General features: G+C 31.0%; 1 protein-coding gene across 2 annotated transcripts in view; it reads left to right on the top strand.

The window, feature by feature from the left end:
- LOC140045142 (protein kinase C iota type-like) overlaps positions 1-19,927 on the top strand; it is a 62,363-nt gene that overhangs the window by 29,922 nt on the left and 12,514 nt on the right. For both annotated transcript variants that reach the window (XM_072089905.1, XM_072089906.1), the window contains 3 exons: positions 14,163-14,213; positions 14,709-14,794; positions 17,247-17,378. In XM_072089905.1, coding sequence (XP_071946006.1) covers positions 14,163-14,213; positions 14,709-14,794; positions 17,247-17,378 — 269 coding nt within the window. The remainder of the gene's footprint in view (positions 1-14,162; positions 14,214-14,708; positions 14,795-17,246; positions 17,379-19,927) is intronic.

Raw genomic sequence — 19,927 nt, 5'->3', positions numbered from 1 at the left:
TGATGTGCACATATGGACATGATGCTGTCATATCACTACTATATTTAGGCATCACTACCATTGGGCATATCCATTTTTTTTAGTCAAACTAGTTTGAAAAAAAAAATGTGTTCCTTAATAGAAGTGTCTCTAAACTCTCCCAAAAACAAATTTCCTTGATCTGTACCAAAATTTCTTATTTCCTGAAAATGTTTTGCTGGAATAGCCGTCATATGGCCAAAATCCTTAGCTATATCAGTTCAATTTGTTAGGGAGCTTTTGACTGACAACCTACGTCTAGTTAAATTCATCATAAATTTTGCATGCAAATATTTTGGTCATGTTGTCTCGCTTGATTGTTACTTTGAAAATTGATACAGTAAGTTGTAGTAGGTCCTACCTATGTTGACGCAAATCGAAAGCTTCCTATATCTCTGCCAAATCGTTACACTTTACAATAACATTACCCTAAAAGTAAAATGGATGATACTGTAAAAAAGGCTGCTTATTTTTCACAAGTCACCTAGATCTGAGATTTATACATTCAAAACTACAAAATGAAAAACATAGTATCAAGAAGACGGAAGACATGTTGAGAATATTCAAATCAAAACCATGAATTCTTATTAGTGTTCCATCTTGGAGTTATGACACTTCAAACTTGTTTTATTTTTTTAAAGAGAAGTTATCTATCTGTTTTGTGCACAATGCTTGATATTCTTGCATATTTAAAATGAAGTTTTATTGCGCAATACACTGCACGTTAACGTCACGTCATCGCTAATGCTACTCAAAATGGATTTCATTCATCCATTTTTTATCTCATTGAGTGGGTTATTATAGAATGGTGCTGTATAAACATAGAGCAGTAACTAATGGGGCAGAAACTGTCAAAAAGTTATCACAATGTTTTGAAATACAGTCCTAAAATAAACAAGTTACACGTCCAGAGGTAGAATGAATCAGTGGAGATCAATATATATGCGCTAGTTATACCTTATGCAAATTATTTAATTGATTGGCCAATTAACTCTGCAATCATAGATCAGAATAACTCTTCCTTAAATTTCTAGGCCTGCATTCATCGTCATCATCGCCACTGCCTGATTTGCTGTTGTATCCTCAACTCCCTTATGAACGCGCTAGGCCTTGAGCAAATTTTCATGATCAATATTTTCAATTTACATGAAAACACTTTAGGGCCATTTACGGCATACTTGGGATCAAGCGAGAAGATTGAATCGAGCAGACGATACTGAGTTTGATGACGAAGACGTGTTAGTCAATTTATTTATGAATTATCAATAAATATTACCATTCTTGAAGGTTCGAGTCATTTATAAAAATTATTTGCAATTATTCAAAATTGCCTGTAATTTAATTTTTGTATATTATTATTTATTTCAATTTGATTTTTTAGACATTCACCCAATGTTCTACGATGTATTAAAATACAGTACAATATATTTTTGTCAAAAGTATCAAAGTACATGTATTTATTTCCATTGGTTGGTAATAAACCTTTAGTTATATGCATACGTGATGCAATATTAAATAGTTTTATCAGATGTTTTATAATTTATAGTCGCGTCTATGGGCATATTATTGCCGTCATGAGTAAACTGAATAAATGGGTAAAGCAGTTAGAATTAAGATAAAGGCTAGAGTATTTAAAAAAAGTGTTGTTATTTATTTGAATTAGGTACATTGCAATATATTAATATCAACAATATCAAAATTAGTCTTTAGATTTGAACTCATTATTATTTACAGTACTTAGGAGAATACAGTTTGTTTGGTAGTGTTATTTTATTTATTTTTATTGAAATGCTAAATGTGTGTGGGTGAATGAATGACAAGTATTTCTGTAGCCTAATGTATTCATGGAGAATTTATTTAAAACAAAATTGAGTATAATTAAACCATTACATACAATTTTAAACATTAACATACCGTAATATAGTCAAAACATTTAATAACTTCTTTGTACTGTACATTATTTGAATCATCATTTTACAATGACATCATTAAATATTTCAATTTAAGACATTTGCTGTATAAGCACGTGTCTAGTTGGTTACTATAAAAGTTGAAATAGTGTAGTGTTCTAGAAAAGCCTTTGTTTGCTGCAAATGGTAACCAAAAATATGAGAAGGTCCCTTGAACCAATTCCTATGTGGAATTCTGCCAGCCTAGGGCTAAGGTTTTATCACTCAAGACTTTTCATCATTGGTAACTGCAGAGTTAATAGGAAAGCTAGCCTACAGTCTTTGTGTGTTAAGCTTTGTTCATCTGTACAGACACACCTCTGGTTTAATTAACTCTACGTAGGCTACACAAACACAGCTAATCTTTAAGTTGTTTGAGCACTTGTAAGCTGTGTATTGACTGTACGGTTTAATGCTAACCTACAGAAAAAGATTTTTTACATTAGTTTATCCCGAGTAGTGAATCACACCAATTACTGTTTATAACCTGAGTGTGAGGGGGTCGTAATCGAGGTCGGCAAGATCTGTGAAACGCATTAATCAGCTCAACGCATGATCCATCGAGATGTTGTTGCATGTACATGTCCAACTTCTACCACGTGTTATTCGACCAGCCAGCTCTCACTGGTGTTGCAGTACAAGTAAATTATTTCCATGTTGTTGTCAGCATGGTGTGTTGTGCGTGTGTATTGTGCATGTCTCCACTGGTTTCATTCGTAGAGATTCGTAGATTATTTCAAATCATGTTTTTAGACGAAGCAGATATTCAACACAATTGCACAAGTAGGCACTCAATGCATACGCATGTAAGTATAGCTAGAAATAGGTAGTAAAAAATAGTTGTTCAGGATAGACATATGCACAGTATCTTTACTTTACTTTGTTTATAGATACAATCATTGGCATGAAAAATACTTAATACAATGAGCTACCTTTTATTCTGTGATCAGTAAGATGTGGGAAACCTATTCATTTTATTTTAGATTAATTACAATCCACTCATTTTATGTCTACTAGTCTAAACTAGTGATGTGCCCAAAATATGGTAGTGATATGCCTAAATATGGTAGTTAAATTACATCAGCATGTCCATATGGGCACATCACATTTTTTTGTCACATACAGTTTAATAGTGTAGACAGAGCTTTAGTTACCCCTGTATCTAATTGGAAGTACGGATAATTGCATTACTCATTGTAGGAGAGAGTAGATTTTAACATTTAGTTACTAAAATTCATTAACTGTATTGTGTGATGTCACCAGATTAATTATTTACTGTGTGATGTCACCAGAAGATTATTTACAGTACTGTATGATGTCATTTGAGTCATTATTTACTGTGTGATGTCATTCGAGTCATTATTTACTGTGTGATGTCACCAGAGTCATTATTTACTCTGTGATGTCGCCAGAAGATTATTTATTACAGTACTGTATTACGCCATTCGAGTCATTATTTACAGTGTGATGTCACCAGAGTCATTATTTACTGTGTGATATCATTTGAGTCATTATTTACTGTGTGACATCACTACAGTCATTATTTATTATGTGATTTATAAATTGATTGTAACTGACTTCATGTTTAATTTAATTTAAAAATCACACTTGCAGCTCAAAATGAGATCCACCATAGAAACACAACATTAAATATGGCTGCACCCGCACTATGTACAGTAGAACAAGTTTGCGTGTGTCCTGCATGTTGTACTGTATATTAAGTGAGCATTTCTTTGATCTTGTTTTCTAAAAGAAACATGAGCCGTTTTCCCCTCTTGATCACCTCACTTTTACACTCAAGTTGTCTTGTTTGTACCAGGGAAGAGTGAAATTAATTAACTCTTCCCTGCTTGTACATTGTCCTGTAATTATTTTTTCGAGAAATAGAGAAAAGAAAAACGATAAAAAAAAAGAAAATATTTTAAATATCAACATTGTATGTTACTAATATTAACATGCAATTTGACATTAACTATTAAATTTGAACATTTCACATAAATTTCAAAAGTCTTCTAGAGTTTATTAACGTCCCTAGACTTTCCACGTCTACTTTGTTTATAAAGAATTATTTATAAACAAGAGATTGAATTTCATGTATCGACTATTTCAACTCTATGGGAAAAAAAGATGCCTTATATGGTAGTGATGACCAAACATGTTCAAACTATTACTAAATATGGAATTACCACATCATGGCACTTTCATTTTGTTTTCTTTGTTTATTAATATACTGGGGAATGTTCCCCATTCTCAAAAGTGAAACCATTCAACTAAATTTATTTACATTTAAATTAACATGTGGCAAAATTAATTATTTATGGTTCAAATAATATAATTCATTTAGTTGTGAATCCCTATTATTTTTGTATAATTTAAACACAATTATTTAGATCATACAGTAGTACTGTATTCTTGTTGTGCATTAACACAAATTGTTGTAGACATATGTCAACACTATAGATTATCATTATTATACATTTAATATACAGTACATTACAATTTAAAAAAATTGTTAAAATAATATAATTCATTTACTTTATGAATCCCTATTCTTTTTGTATCCCTATTATTTTTGTATTATAGTAGTAGTATAAAAAATATATTAAGATCATTGTATTCTTAGTGCATTTAACACAAATTGTTATAGACACAACAAATAGTAGATTATCATATTAATTTAATAACTGCCTACAAATTTAAAAAATGGTTCAAATAATATAATTCATTTATTTTGTAATCTCTATTATTTTTGCGTAATAAAAAAAAATATTTAGATTTTTTTTTAGTATCCCTGTGGTGGTACGTGAATTTAACAAAAATTGCCTTTAAACACAACACTGTAGATTATATTATTTAATATCTATACCTAAAATAAAGTTATAAGCCAGGCCACATTCGATGTTAAGGGAAAATGAATGCTCGTAGGCCATGTGTTATGGACAGACAAATAGGCGTTGTTTAGTGGCAGCACTCAACTCGAAGGAACCTTTAGGGGAGAAGAAAGTTGTTGTGCCATCCACACTTGTGCGCAATTCAGCCCAGTTAGGCTGCAAGTCACATGTTATTCCCCCACATTTACATTTGTCAGTAATTATAAGAAATTATGTGTATTGTCAGAGATGGGTTTTGTTTTTGAAGGTTGAGGTGGTAGTGTGTGATGAGAGTTTTCTGTAGATTCGCCCCTGCTTATGGGCCTGATTCCACATTAGAGGACATTCTAATCGAAGGAGACTGAGTAAAGTACCCTAGAACCACAATATCATACTGTCAGTAAATTATGTTTACATCAGTACAGGCAATAGAAGAAAAATTTTCCATTGCATACTTCTGTTGGGGTCAATGAATATTAATTTATTGAGCATGAATATTCAACTATAATACAACATACTTTACATACCAGATTATAGGAAGAATTAAAAGTTACTATATTTATCACAATTGATTATATTCATCTCAGTAGAAATATATTTACGACAGGCTTTGGTCGCTATACACAAGTTGATTAAATTAAACTAAGCTAATAACTCCCTGCTATAACTACATCAAAGGTGTCTCTTTAATTAGCAAAAGAGCTAATAAGATTTTGTTTTTGGTACACTGTAAAGGGCCTTTCACACCTGTTCCGGCACGGTTCCGGTCTGGCGAATCGAACGCCAATGTTTTGTTTTCACGACGCTCAATCGATATGCGCGTAGCTGCGTAAAAACGAAACAATGACGTTCGATTGGATTTGCCGGCGCCGGACCGGTAAGTCTTATCACACCCGAAAAAGGGGGTTTATGCGCAAAATACTTGTTACAAATAAAATCATTGTAAAAAATGTTCATGGGCTTATTTATCTCCGCTTAAAGGGGATTTCTAAATTCTTATTGTATTTTATATACGGCCCTTCAAAACCATTAGAGAAATATGAATTTCATGATAGAGGTAGTTCTGTACCTCAAACACCGTTAAAAATGTGGTTTAATTTGATATTTCTAGATTAACAGGCATTTTAAACCCATTAGTTACTCTTTAACATCAATATAGCTTCTAGACAACATTGGGTCGCAAAATATGCACACATTTGCAGTATATTGATGTACCGCATGATATTGATAAGGTGTGTTAAAACGAGAGAATTCACACGTTGGTTTCTTTCCCTCAACACTCACCTTTCTTTAATGAAATTAATAATACAGTAATATTAGTTTACCATATCGTTTATCATCATTAAATGTATAACTCAAAGTTGTCATTCGTTTGTGCGTCTATAAATGTCAATTTATCAAATTATAAATTGTATTTGACGATTTAAATGATTTTTTTTTTTGCCTAAATGCAAATGATTATTCATTGGAACCTAGATATTTTCAATTTCTAGGTTATGAATATTAAAACTCTGAAACTTTATTGAATTAAAAAATTGTAAAGTGTTGCTGTAAAAAAGATTTTTTGTATAAAACACTAACGGAGACATACTCCCATAATAATGCAGCTAGTAATCAGCGCAAAGTTGTTTCTTGATCCAACCGATACCCATTTTATACACCTGGGTAGAGAGAGGCAAATGTACTTAAAGTGTCTTGCCTATTAAGGATACAAGCAATGTGGCGAGAGTTAGATTCAAACCATGATCTCGTGATCAGTAATCCAATGTCCAACAAACTGCGCCACACGCTCTCAGCTTTTAAATAAAATGCTCATCATACTCAGTTTTTCCTGAATCGTTAAACTTCATCAGGGTCATAATTTAATCACCTTTAATTTAAGGGGAGTGTTTGGAGATTATATAACATTATTAAAAGCTCTAGAGGCCAAGCCTAGTACCGCGCTTGGAACCATCCCTTTTCGTATGAACTTCCTAACATACCCGGACCTTAGAGGATCGTACTGACTGCACCCTTATCATACAACACCAAGCCCTTTCCTTTCCTAACTCTATTTTTAACTTGGCATGTATTCAAACAAAGACAAAGTTATGTAAGATTAAGAACAGTATGGCATAATGGTAAGAAATATTGGACAAGTGTTGCCATACAGTATCTAAATGCTAATTTACACAGACGAGCAGTAATGGTAAGCCAAAACTTTGTGCTTGTCCCACATAGAATCTGTATCTATCCTGAGTGAGGTTCCGCCCAACTGCCTGTCCACTCTGTGTTTTGGGTATATATGTTCAGAAGAAATAACATATATTCTTCTATCTTTGTTTTCTGCCTAAAACTTACCGTTACTACTCTTTTGTGTAAATATACCTTATTAAAGACCAGATACTTTACTCTCATTGCCTCTTTGGATGGAATGTAAAATGATGGGTTCTGTGTATGTACATGTGCATGACTACAAAACTTGATTACAGTTACACTATTTCAATATTTAAAATATGTATTTGGATCGTTTGTCTTCCGGGGTGCTGATCACTATCCTGTACTGGGCCCTCTTAGAGAACCGAACAGTGTTGTACTGAAGGGGCACTCCAAGCCATAACTAGGATTTTTACAAAGCAGGGTTCATTTTTCCACAAATGGGCCAAAAATCATCATGTAGTTAGGACTATTCACCATCACCTTCCACTTCTGGTATCTGGATTGGTGAAATAACACTTTTAACAAGAAAGGGATTTGACTTTTACTGTACCAAAAAAGTTTTATGATTTCATTTCATAACAAAGTAGTTTGAACCAGGGAGTTTTATAACAATCAGTGGTTAATAGAAACTGCAGCATACAGTATATTGTATAGGCCGGTCCATCTTTTGATCATCTCACTTGACTTTTACCTGTTTTTCCCAGTATTTGTTCAACTTTCGGCTTCATAAACTCCATTGTTACCAAAATCTTATTCTTCAAGGCCCACTCCTCATGGCCTCCTAATAAATTATAAATTTATCACATTTAGTTGATTTATTTCTCCCAGGGTTTTACAGTGATTATTCCATGGTGAGAACAAAAGGAAGTGGTATTTCCTGTAGTTGCTAGTACAAGAGGTTATCCTCACCCATGTGAGTGTTACAATTTGATAACAGCGCAACAAAAGAAAGCTTGCTATTCATTACTGTCCAACTTCCTTTTTCAACTGATAATTTCTGGTCATTATCTGATGGGGATATAAAGCCGATGTTAGCTGAGAGTTTATTATTACAAACTGATGAGTTGAGAAGGGAAGTTGTTACTTCTGAGGTGGTAGGAGAAAAAGCTTTTTAGGCTTAGCTCCTTGCTATAAGGAGCCTCTGCGATGTCTACCCATGTGTGCATGGTAGAATCTTTGTTGCTCCATTGTAGAATGTATGCTGCAGAGTACATGACTTGTTATTCTATGTTCTAGTCTGTGTTTAGTTGAGGTGAACGAACCATCATTGAGATATCTTGTTATTCTGCAAATACATCTCTATAAAAGGTAAATAATGTGTTTTTCTTCTTATTTAACAACTCCTTCATAAACAGTTTCTTTAAAAAAATTTACTCCTTTAAAGAAATGTGTTAGGCATTAACTTGTTGTCAATGACATTTGTTTTGTATTTAGCTGGCTTTCTGGATTTTTTTTCTTTGGTTTTTTTTTTGGATAAAATTCAAATTTGTTTTGGATGACTCATAATCATAATTTTACAAAAACATGATGCCATCTTTGTAAACTTATCTACCAGTAACGCTTATTTATAGGACCAGTAAAAAAACAAAATTACGAGTTTTAGTCAAGTCATTTTATCTCTAATTGTCGTAGTAAAATCTAATGGTAGTTTAGAAATCAAACGCCAGAACGTGTCAAAAGTAAGCGTTTATGAGCCTTTATCCCAGCTAATTTGCATAATATTAGATAAAAATGGTAAAAGCAGCTGCTGTTAAGAGATAGGATGAGTAATGGTAGAAGCTTAGCAAGGTCAGCTGCCGTAGGACATAAACACGTGTTACAACTGAAGAACATGTAGTTAAAAGGTGGTCAGCGTCACAAGCAGTACAGTAGTGTTGAGGTGGCTCGTTACAGTGAACGTTTAAAAACTGAACTTTGGTGTACAGGGTTACTGTTAGTGTTAATTAAAACATGCGTAGTAAAACGGCGTTAGCAGTTTTAGTTGAAGAACCTGTGCAGTTTGGTAACGTGGTGCTACCAGTTTTGCGTTAGCAGTTTTAATTAATGATGTTAATAGATAGTCTGCAGTGCTCGTTGTTTTAAGATGTAAAGATTCAAGATTTCAGTGGTCAAATGCTGTGGTTTTCAAGTGTAGATTTCAGATGTTTGAATTGAAGAGCGTGCAGTTTAGAACACAGTATTGTGGGTAGTATTTTGAGTTAATAGCGATACACATGGCGATGGTAGTTCTCTCGTTGGCAGAAGCAATTTGTTTAAAAGACGATGAAAATGTAAGTGTTATAAATTTACAAAAACAGATTTAGAATTATTTATTTATTTATCATTTTTTAGGTGACTAATTTTTAACACAAGTTGAATCTAGGGTTTGATTTTGTTTAATTTCAAGCTATTCACCACACTAAAATTAATTTTAATTTAAGAGTAAAAGTTCAATTTTCCTTTTCTTTTTCTTTTTCCTTTATAGAAATAATGTAGTAACGCGCCCGTTTCTCATATGTTCAGTATCATACTGACAGACAGTCTCACTTTGTATCACATGTGATACCTGGATTTAGGTTAGTTAGGTTTATAGTAATATGCTTATGGCCTATGATACAGGTGTGACATGTGATACATATGTGACGCTGTATCAAGGAATTTGTACAGTTTAATGAGTTGTAGATACAGTATACTGACCAAACAGTACTAAACAAATTCATAAATAAAAGTAAATATTTATTTAATTGCTGTAATTTATTTACTATACTATATCTTCAATATGATATGTCTAGAATTATAAAATGCTTCACCTCAAAAGTTATTTCTCTGTGATTTTCTATTATCTTTGTACTTCTCATCATCTTTTGTTTGCCAGGCTTTCATTGAAATTTAATACTACAGTATTGACTCACAGTTCTACATGTGCCCTGATAATTAAATTATTGGGACATCGTATCTGGCTTTCTGTAAGGAATACTTGAGTTAATTTTATACGAACTCTCCAATAGAGAAATAAAATTAATAAAAAGCCACTAGATTGAAGTAGATATTGAAATTGAAATTTCTTTTTAGGAAATTAATCTAAATGATTATTTACAATCTTTGCAGATTAATTTAAAAGATCATAGAGATATTTAAAATATCAAATTTTTAGTTTGTAGTATATTTTTGCAGGTTTTTATATAAAATAATAGAATTATGGTATTTCAAAGAGGTTTATAAAAAAATGTATCCATGGATGTGTGTGTTTCTACATATGGTCCCCTCACTTTTCGATAGCAAACTCCAAAATGTGTAAACAATAATTAAGTTCCTATATGACTCATGCCCATCGTATATGTGCTTCCAGAAGCCTATAGTAGTTTTTTGGAGGTTAAATGTCATACTTAATATTGTAAATAGAGGTGATAGAATATGGTTAGGAGGTAATGTTTTGCTTGTTAAGTGATAATGCTCAGTCTATTCAATCCCCCTATCAATTAACTGTGATAAAGTGGCTACATTTATTATGAGGAAAATTATAATTACAAAAAGTCATAGATGCTAAAATTTTATAATTCAAATCTCTTCAAAACTTATAAGCATTGGTCAAAATGTAATTCTACAATTTATAGCCTTTTAATTGCTCCATAAATTTCTTTTCATTTCTTTGTTTGATATTTTTCTACCAGTATCTCAAAGTGACTGATTAACGAGTAGGCTTTGCTTCCCAGATGTCCCAAAATGTCATAAAACCTGTGACCATTTGTTTCAGATAATAAATAATAATTTTTTATTTAAGAAAACACTAAATAATAATTTAAAACACCCTCCCATTTACAGTTTCATTATTTTCTGCCAATCAAATTAATTGCCATCTATTAGGAAAGAGAAAGTTTGCTTTAAGCTTGAATTTAAGTATATTGTTTATAACAAATCTTTATGTCAATGTCGTGATGATTATAATTAAAATTAATGATAATATTATTAGTGTGTCAAAGTTTATAGGGAATAAGTGAAAGTTTGTTTTAAAAATACTAATACAGTAGAACTGCTATTAAGGGGACATATTTGAAACCAAAAAGGTAACATAGCAGTGTTATAAACATTGTTATTGCGCAGGGAAGTATATCCTTAGAAGGACTTCACCTGAATAGAGATATCCTCTGAATATGGGTATACCCAGAAAAGAGATGTCCCACAATCCTAATGTACTGTATGCAACTTACATTGTAAGGGTAGATTACAATGTTAATTTAAAGAAAAAAAAATTGCCAATCAGCATTTAATAGTATTAATTGTTGTTTATTAACAATTAAATCAACTAATTGTTGACAATTATTGTGATTCTTGATGATTGATTTGATTGGCAGCTACAACTTTGTTGCCCAATTTAATCTGTTTAGTTCAGTGGTAAATAATTAGGATTTCATTAACACAAATGATTAACAAATTGGTAACATTTATAAAGGCCAAGTAAAATTACTACTGCAGTCCTCTCTGCTTTTCTCTTATCATACACATTTGTAGTTTTAATGAAATTGGAAAATGTGACCCTTACAAAACTGGATCCATAATAAAGGAGATAATTAGTGACTAAACTAGTACTCTACAGTACTGGTAAATTCTTGTTAATGTTAGTATTCTTCAGAAATTCATGAGGGAGCTGTTTTCTAATATTAATCTAGCAGACAGATGTTAAAGTAAAACTGTTGAGTAATTTAATGACAAATTAATGATTATTGTAACTTTGTTACCATTAATGTGAAACTAAGTACAGTATTTTGAAATCAAACTTCAATAAAAAAAAGAATTCAACAAAGAAATTAAATATACAGTACAATAACTTTACTTTTAATATTTTCTTTCTGACTTCTGTTTTACCTTATAATTTTGATTTATCTTTTTCTTATTTTTCGTTTGTTTATCTCCATTGCTGCCATTGCATTGTAATTTTTTTTTTGTGTTTATTTAATTTAATTTTATCCCTCAAGATCCAGCCACTGATCAAATAATAAACATAGTGTATTCATTTTCAGTAATTTGCCTTTGGATTTAACAACTGTAAATTTCATTTTTAACAGACAAATATCCAATTCAATTTAAACATATCATAAATTGATTGAGTGCCCAGTGGTTCAGTGGTTGAGCATGTGCATCAAGCAAAAAAGTCTAGGTTCGATCTTGCAGATTTCAATTTAAGACTTGTAAAATTATTGTTAGTGCAGAATAATAAAACGTATTTTAATGCATTCTAAAATAGACACATTGCTTTATATTTATAAAATGTTGGTATATTCCTTCTACAGTAGTAGTACAATCTAAAATTATGGACATTATATTTACATTTATTTTTAGGCGATGTGGCCAAGGATTACCAATCGTGAATTAATCACTGTCCTATCAGATAGGTGGTAATCCCCCTGATACAGGGGCTATTTTGTGAACCAGTTCACCGGGGTAACCCCCTACTCTTTTCGAATAATGAACTGGGTTCTTTAAAGTGCACACAGGTTATAACTGTGTACACTGGACCTACGGTTTATAGTCCTTATCCGAGAAGACTTGTTCCACCGCCAGAACTAGGAATGTATATTATGTTATAATTTTATTACCAAACTTTAATAACAGTTCTTTTCAAATTAAATAAACATGTGTCAATTAGATATAGTATGTTTAGAAATGTTTCATGTATGAATCTAAGTTTAGATTTGAAATCTAATAAATAATCATGAATATCAAAATATTCTCATGTTTTCATGTCGGAAATTGATCTGTAGAAAATGTATGCTGTATCCCTAGTGGTAATGTTTAATAAGTTTGACGATAATTAATAAAAAGATGAGAGTTAGATTATTAATATTTCAGTGAACAACCTAAACAAATATGAAGTGGCATTATATTATACATAATGATGTTGAAATATGAGGAGCATAACCATGTCATGTCAAAGGTCAATGATTGCTGTTTGTGATTGTAATTATTAAGGGTGGAACCAGAATTTTAGGGTGGGTTCGGAATGAGGACTTGGTATTGTGCCCTTCCCAAAAAAAAAGCTTAAAAAGTGAATTTTCAGAGAGAAAGTGTGGGAATGAAGCTACTTAATCTGCTACTGGTATTCATTTTTTCTGTAGAGCGCTGCCCATTGCATTTTGGGTAATGCGATTTCTGTGGACGGCAACACACTGATTTAAACAGTTATTTGGGTGCATAAATTTAGCAGAAATAAAGATTAAATTTTAAATTGTATTGAATTTAGTGGAGCTGTGGCTTGGTGGTTAGGGAATGGAGTTGTGGCTTGGTGGTTATGATGCTTGGCTACCAATCTGAGGGTCCTGGGTTCAAGTCCTGTCATGTGTCAAGGTTTTTTTCTCATGACAATTTACAACTCCACTCCCAAAGACTTAATAATAAGTCTTTGTCTATGTAGAGCATCTTGTGTATATGTTTGTCTTATATGTTCTAGTTTAGTATATGGAGAGCCATCTCGATAGTGCTTTGCACTCATGGCAATCCTCAGGGTGCTGCACCGCTGTGTTGTCATGTATGTGTGCCTGAAAATTGAATAAAATAAAAAATAAAAAATAGAATTTAAAATTTGTAATAAACGGTTATATTATGCACAAAAAAATAATGTTATCTACCAATGTTATCACCTCATTTTCATACTACTGTATGCAGTGCAGTCTATAAAAACTTAATGTTTATGACTCATAGTTTAGCAATAGAAACTATGGCCATGAAGCTTTACTGGTTTCAGTCCATGTGATACTTTCTTTGTGTTCACTAAATTACTAAAATACAGCTCAGTGTTTTATTAAATATGTGGAGATTGTAGAACTTCTAGGCTGTTATTTCTGTAAGGTTAGGTAGTCCTCAGCTGCCTCATTAACTTAAATTGTAATGTTTTTATTGTTGTACTGTGAAATTGTGAAATGACGAAATAAATGAATGATATTAATGATAATTGATGATGTCCCAACAAAATGTATTTTACTAGCATTTCATTAAAAGTACATTTAAGAATAAAGAAATAATATTTCTCCATGATTTTATGTATTCATTTCTTTCAAATTAACAAATTGTACTGTTTCACAGAAAATTTAAACATATTTTGCTTTGTATAAAATATGTAAATAACCGGTTGTTTTATTTTGTATTTTTTTAGTTTTTCCAAATGGCCCGGAGAAACCTGGAGCACCATGTCCTGGAGAAGACAGTAAGTTTTTCAAAATTTGTATCTGCTAATTTTTGGATTTGTGTTTGATATAAAAAAAATATTCTGCATAAATTGACTACTGTATTTAAACTCACTAAAGCTTGGTTCTCACTAGAACGTAACGCAAGGACGTAAACGCAACACAAGCGTTTTAACCAATGACAAGCGAAGTTATATAGGCAGTTAACAATCACAAGCGAATAAGCCATCGCTTGTGATTGGTTAATTCACTTGCGTTACGTTACGTCCTTGCGTTGCGTCGCTAGTGGGAACCACGCTTAATACTTTACTATCTATTATCAGCAAAAAATTGTTTATAGATATTAATGTCAGATATACTTTTAATAGCACCCTCTTTGTTTGAATGTGTTTAGCAAAAATGAAGTGCCCTCTATCGGTTGGCCAATGCTGTTATAAAATTAGTTATAGATTTCTGATACATTTTTTTGTTGTATGTTGTTAAAGTTTACAATATTCATATTTATTTTTTCATAGAAAATATTTACAGACGGGGCGCACGAAGATGGCGAAAGCTTTACAAAGTCAACGGTCACACCTTCCAACCTAAACGATTTAGCCGAGTAAGAAATGATATTGTTTTTAATCCATTTTTTGTTTTTGTTTTTTGGATTTAATGAATTAATATCTTTTGCAAAGTAGCAAAGAAATTAATTTCCTCCTTTAGAATTTAAAAGCAGATGAACATTTACAACTTAAATTTGAAACAATGTAATCATGATAAAATATTGTAGTCCATAATAAAATTTGATTCAACTATGCCAAAATCTGGAGATATTTTTAAACGATACTTTAACTGGTTCCTCCTTGGAGGGTGGTCTTTAGTTGGATTACTAATACTATTAATACCATACTATTAAATATTCAAGTCTTTATTCATATTATCAATTTTGGTAATTGAATTTAAAATTAAAGAATAAGTTTAATTAGACAATTTGCATATAAATTGGTTGCCAGTTTGTGAGTGATTGTACTCATTAAAAATACAAAATTAACAACAAAATATTAATATATTTTCATTTTCTGGCTTTTATTTACTGTTTAATTTCACTTTAATTTAAAGTTCTTCCATGGAGGGAAACAAATTCATTTTAATATTCGATCTTCAAAGAGGATATTCAAAAAATATTGAGGATAAATATTAATTAAGTTTTGCATTTTAAGATCAAAATTAATAGTGAACATGTAATGTAACTGTATAGTTATTACCTAAACATATTTCTTTTCAATAAATAAAACAAAATAAAAATTCTAATTATTCCAAAATTAACATATTTTACTGTAAAAGTGTTTAAAAAAAGTAAATAAACTACTTTAAAATGAGAATTATTCTAAATTAGAAATACTGTAGCAGTTACTAAGAAATAACTCAATAAAGTACATTAGGTCTGTATGTAAATAAAAAATAGTTATAATTGTATAATAATTAATATTGTCATACCAGCATATACTATAACCACTTACAAAGTGCATTGGGCAATATTTTACATTTGTTTTATAGTTGAAGTTAGCAATCATAAACCACTAAACTAAACAATTTTGCAGAGTCACAACGAAATATGTTATCTCAATTTTTGTTCATCATCATAATTTCCTTTTAAAAGCAATTAAAACAACTGAAAGCAAAACAAATTAAAACTAAAACAAGTATAAATTTAAGTATTTCCTGTACATAACACCACATAAGCTCTGAAACCAATTCTTTATTGGTTTCAGTTTGCAAACAGATTGTTCAATCTGTCCGTGCCTGGTAATTTACTTTGCTTGTGATAATTTTGCTGGAGCTAGTTTGTCGGAAGGGAAAAAACTTATGTGGTGTGTCGTTGATTTATTGGAAAATGTCAGACAGCATGCTGGGATTTTTTTTTAAGTGGGCAGGCGTTCATCGTCACGTCCTTTCTACTTTCTAATTGCGGAATAATGATACTATGAATATGGTGATTGTCTGTTATTAGACCGTAAGCAGTTGGCTGGTTAGATCAAGTGGGTAGTTAAAGTTGAGAATACTGAGCAGTTCAACCAAGCTGGCATTTAGCAGCTGTTATGTTTTTTCGATAACATGCGCATTTGATTCAGTATCGAGGTGCAGACATACAAGTATAGTTCCGCAACATTTTGTGTTGCTTTTCTTCCTCTGTAAAATATTTTTATTTTCTTTACAAGGTTTCAACAAGGAAACCAACATTTTTTATTTGTTTTTTCTTGATGAAACTTTTTCCGTAAACTGAATCTTGTGATTCTCAAAATATTCTCGGTAGAAGTTTACTGATTCAAGCAACGTGGCTATGATTTGATTGTTTCTGGGTGTGTTCCTTCGCAAGGTCTTTTCAAACTCCAGGAAGTCAATCTACCATAAGACCTGTCAATATTCTGATGATGATGGTATAATATAATATCTTTGCCGGCTGCTGATTGGATATCAGAGGTCATGCACATCACATGATGAGCTCCACTTCCTTACAAGATCCTTTGAGTGATCTATTAACAGTCTTGCAACCAGTTATTCTCTTCCTGATTTGAATCGTTTCTAGTTTCCTTTGATAGTTGGGAGCGGTAACGGTGGACAGATATAAAGGGAGTCACATCTGTTTTCCCGCTTTACTGGGAAGAAATGCATAAGCGGGATTCACTCTGTGAGAAAATTACGGTGTGTACCTAACAGCAATCTCTACAAAGCTGGTTGCTTGACCTTTTTATTGCTGCCGTCTTTCGACAAAATATTCATTGGATTTCACATTTTGTGTTAAATCCATGCCGTTAATCCTGTGAAAGGTGTATTTCACTCATTCAACGGCATTGCTTATTGAAATTGACTCTTTCATAGCCGTTAAATTGCCTTTACTTGTTCTTCATTTTACCAATCAAAATGGAAATGCAGAAAGGTGATTAACTGAATTTTGTAAACCTTTAGGTTTGTCTTTCGTTGTACTTTAGTCAGAAACGTTTTATCAACCGAATTGGAAATGTGGAAATATAGTATGAATAAATGAATTTTTAACTTGTTTTTTCTTTCAGAGGGCAATTTGTTCAATTTGTAACGATCGCATTTGGGGATTAGGACGGCAAGGATTCAAGTGTACCGACTGTAAAGTTCTAGTTCATAAACGCTGCCATAAATATACTAAAGTTCCATGTGGAGAAAGACAGGTAAGATTTTTTTTTATTTTCATAAAAGAATAAGAACATTTTGTTTTCTTTTAACTCTGAAAACATTGTAAAATTATTCTTTTGATGCTCATCTCATAGTTCATTACCAAATACTTTGACTATTTTTTTATTACATAAAGGCATACCTGTTCAAAATGTTAATATAACTTGTTAATATTATGGATCCAAATTGTATTGTCAGGAATGACTACTATTTCTCAGATTTTAGAATATATTTTTCAGAAGATGTATTCAATATGCTTTTGAAATATGTTTACCTTGTTCAAAAACCATTGTCTTCCTTCAAACTAAACTTTGATAGTCTGAAAGAAAAAATAAATTGTTTTCTTGTTTTACAAGACTTACTTGTTTTACAATGGACAATGAAAGAAGAATTTTAATTTAAACTTTGGTTGGTCATAATTCAACAAAATAAAATTCTCCTAGAGCATTGTAAGAGGGTTTTTTTTCAATGGACAATGAAAGAAAAATTAATTGTTTCCTTGAAATCTTTCAAACTTTGGTTTGTCATAATTCGACAAAAATTTAATTCACCCAGAGCAAGTTTAATTTTTTTTTTTCAATGGACAAATCAGAGAACAATATTTTCTTGAATTAAATTTTGCTTGGTCAGAATTCAACAAAAATAAATTCACCCAGAGTATTTATGTAAAAGGCTTATTTCCAAATAAGATTACTTCTAGTGAATTAAACTAAGTAAAAAACAACCCTAATGAATCTCGGAAACGAGTATTGTCACATCGTCGCAACTTGAAGGCGTGAATTTGCATAGCGTCTTTTTACAGTTGAAAGATCTTCCATGTGATTAGGCTATTATGAAAACTGAATTTTCTCCATAATGATATTATAACTCATCGTAGCGGAATATTATGTCTATTAGTCGGCTTGTATGAAACACGATACAATATTTTAGTGACTAATATAAACTCCTGCTGCATCAATCATTAATGAAATTAACAAACTTCGAAATTAAGGATTTGTTTCAAGCGTTTCAACTATTCTTTGTTAGTTAAAACTTATTTTATATAACTTTTAATGAAGATATTATACCTCTAAATTTGTAATCACATGTTTTATAAAGCTACATCTACTATAAAAAATATTAAACCAAAAAAAAGAGGATTTTTTTAACTTCTGCTTATTTAAAGTTTTTAATCACTTTCCAAACCTATTTATTTTAAGATAGAAGATTTTTTTTGTTTTTGACCCACAAACAGTATGCTTCCAAGAAATTAGTTAGTTATGTCAAATTATGTTTAGCTAACTTTGCTGGAAACCTTTCTTACAAACAAAAAAATTGGTTTATTTTTATGCGATTATATTTTGTCTATGCCGTTTCAAATTTCCTATTTTTTTTTACAAAAATACAACCTACTGTAGCCTAGTGTGTCCATAATAATACCACAACAATATCAAGTTGATCAGTTTTGACCATATTAGGTGAACATACTATAAATAAATAATCTGTGTTGAATGTTGTCAATAAATATGAATATCAGATTGTGTTTACCGAAGATTAAAGTCTATACAGATACAGATTTATAGCCTAAAAGCTTTGTAGCCGACCTGCTCTCATTTATGATCGTTTGTTAATAAACCATCATTTTTGTGTCCGACAATATGGCTGTTAAAGTTCTCCTACCCTAGATATTTGTTGGACTGTCTCCCAACACTTCCAGATTTAATCCGTTTAATAAACAATACTAATTTAAATACTTATTAGGAGGTTTACACATCATGAATAATTTAGATTTTCAGTTTTAATAAAAAAAAAAAAAATACAGTACTTATTTTAAGTTTTTATTGTAATTCATATAAAACATTTACTTGTGTAAAGTAAGTATCTAAAAGTACATTTTGTAATAACTAACTGTATAGTCTACTTAATTACTTAGATCAATTCTTCTGTTCTAAAGTTCAAAATACTAATTCTAAGTGTTTTAAGTCTATAGCAATATTATAATACTATAATCTATTCATTTTATTTATTTATTATATTTACCTTTCTTAAATTTATTGTTTTAGTATTGAATGCAATAAGTTACTTATTCAGGAATAATTCTGTATGTACATAGATTATTATTATTATTTGAGTAGACTACCATATGGTGTGTTCAGTATAAAGTTATTATACAAGATATTGTATACTTTTATTAGCTTTCTTTTGTTGTATAGAATTTAAATTATACAATATTCACATTTTGGTAACAAATCCTTATATGGGAAGTTTAATACTTAATTAATATGCAAAGATATCAAAAGCAAAACTGCTATTGATAATGCATTTATAAATGGATGCGGTTTAGTATAAAATAATTCAATTTATCAACACTTCATTCAAGATAATGAATAACCATTTTAAGTGTTAAATTATAGATTATATTTTTGGAAATATACATTTTTGACTGATGTTGGAATTTTTTGAAAAACTGAAAACTAATTTAATAAAAAAAAAGGAAAATCGTTAGGTATTAAACAATTCTTAAGAAATCAGAATTTAAATAATTTGAATTGTTTGGAAATCTGAT

This window comes from Antedon mediterranea, chromosome 3 (genome assembly GCF_964355755.1).
Source record: "Antedon mediterranea chromosome 3, ecAntMedi1.1, whole genome shotgun sequence".
NCBI lineage: Eukaryota > Metazoa > Echinodermata > Crinoidea > Comatulida > Antedonidae > Antedon > Antedon mediterranea.
This window is presented reverse-complemented; position numbering and strand designations above follow the sequence as displayed.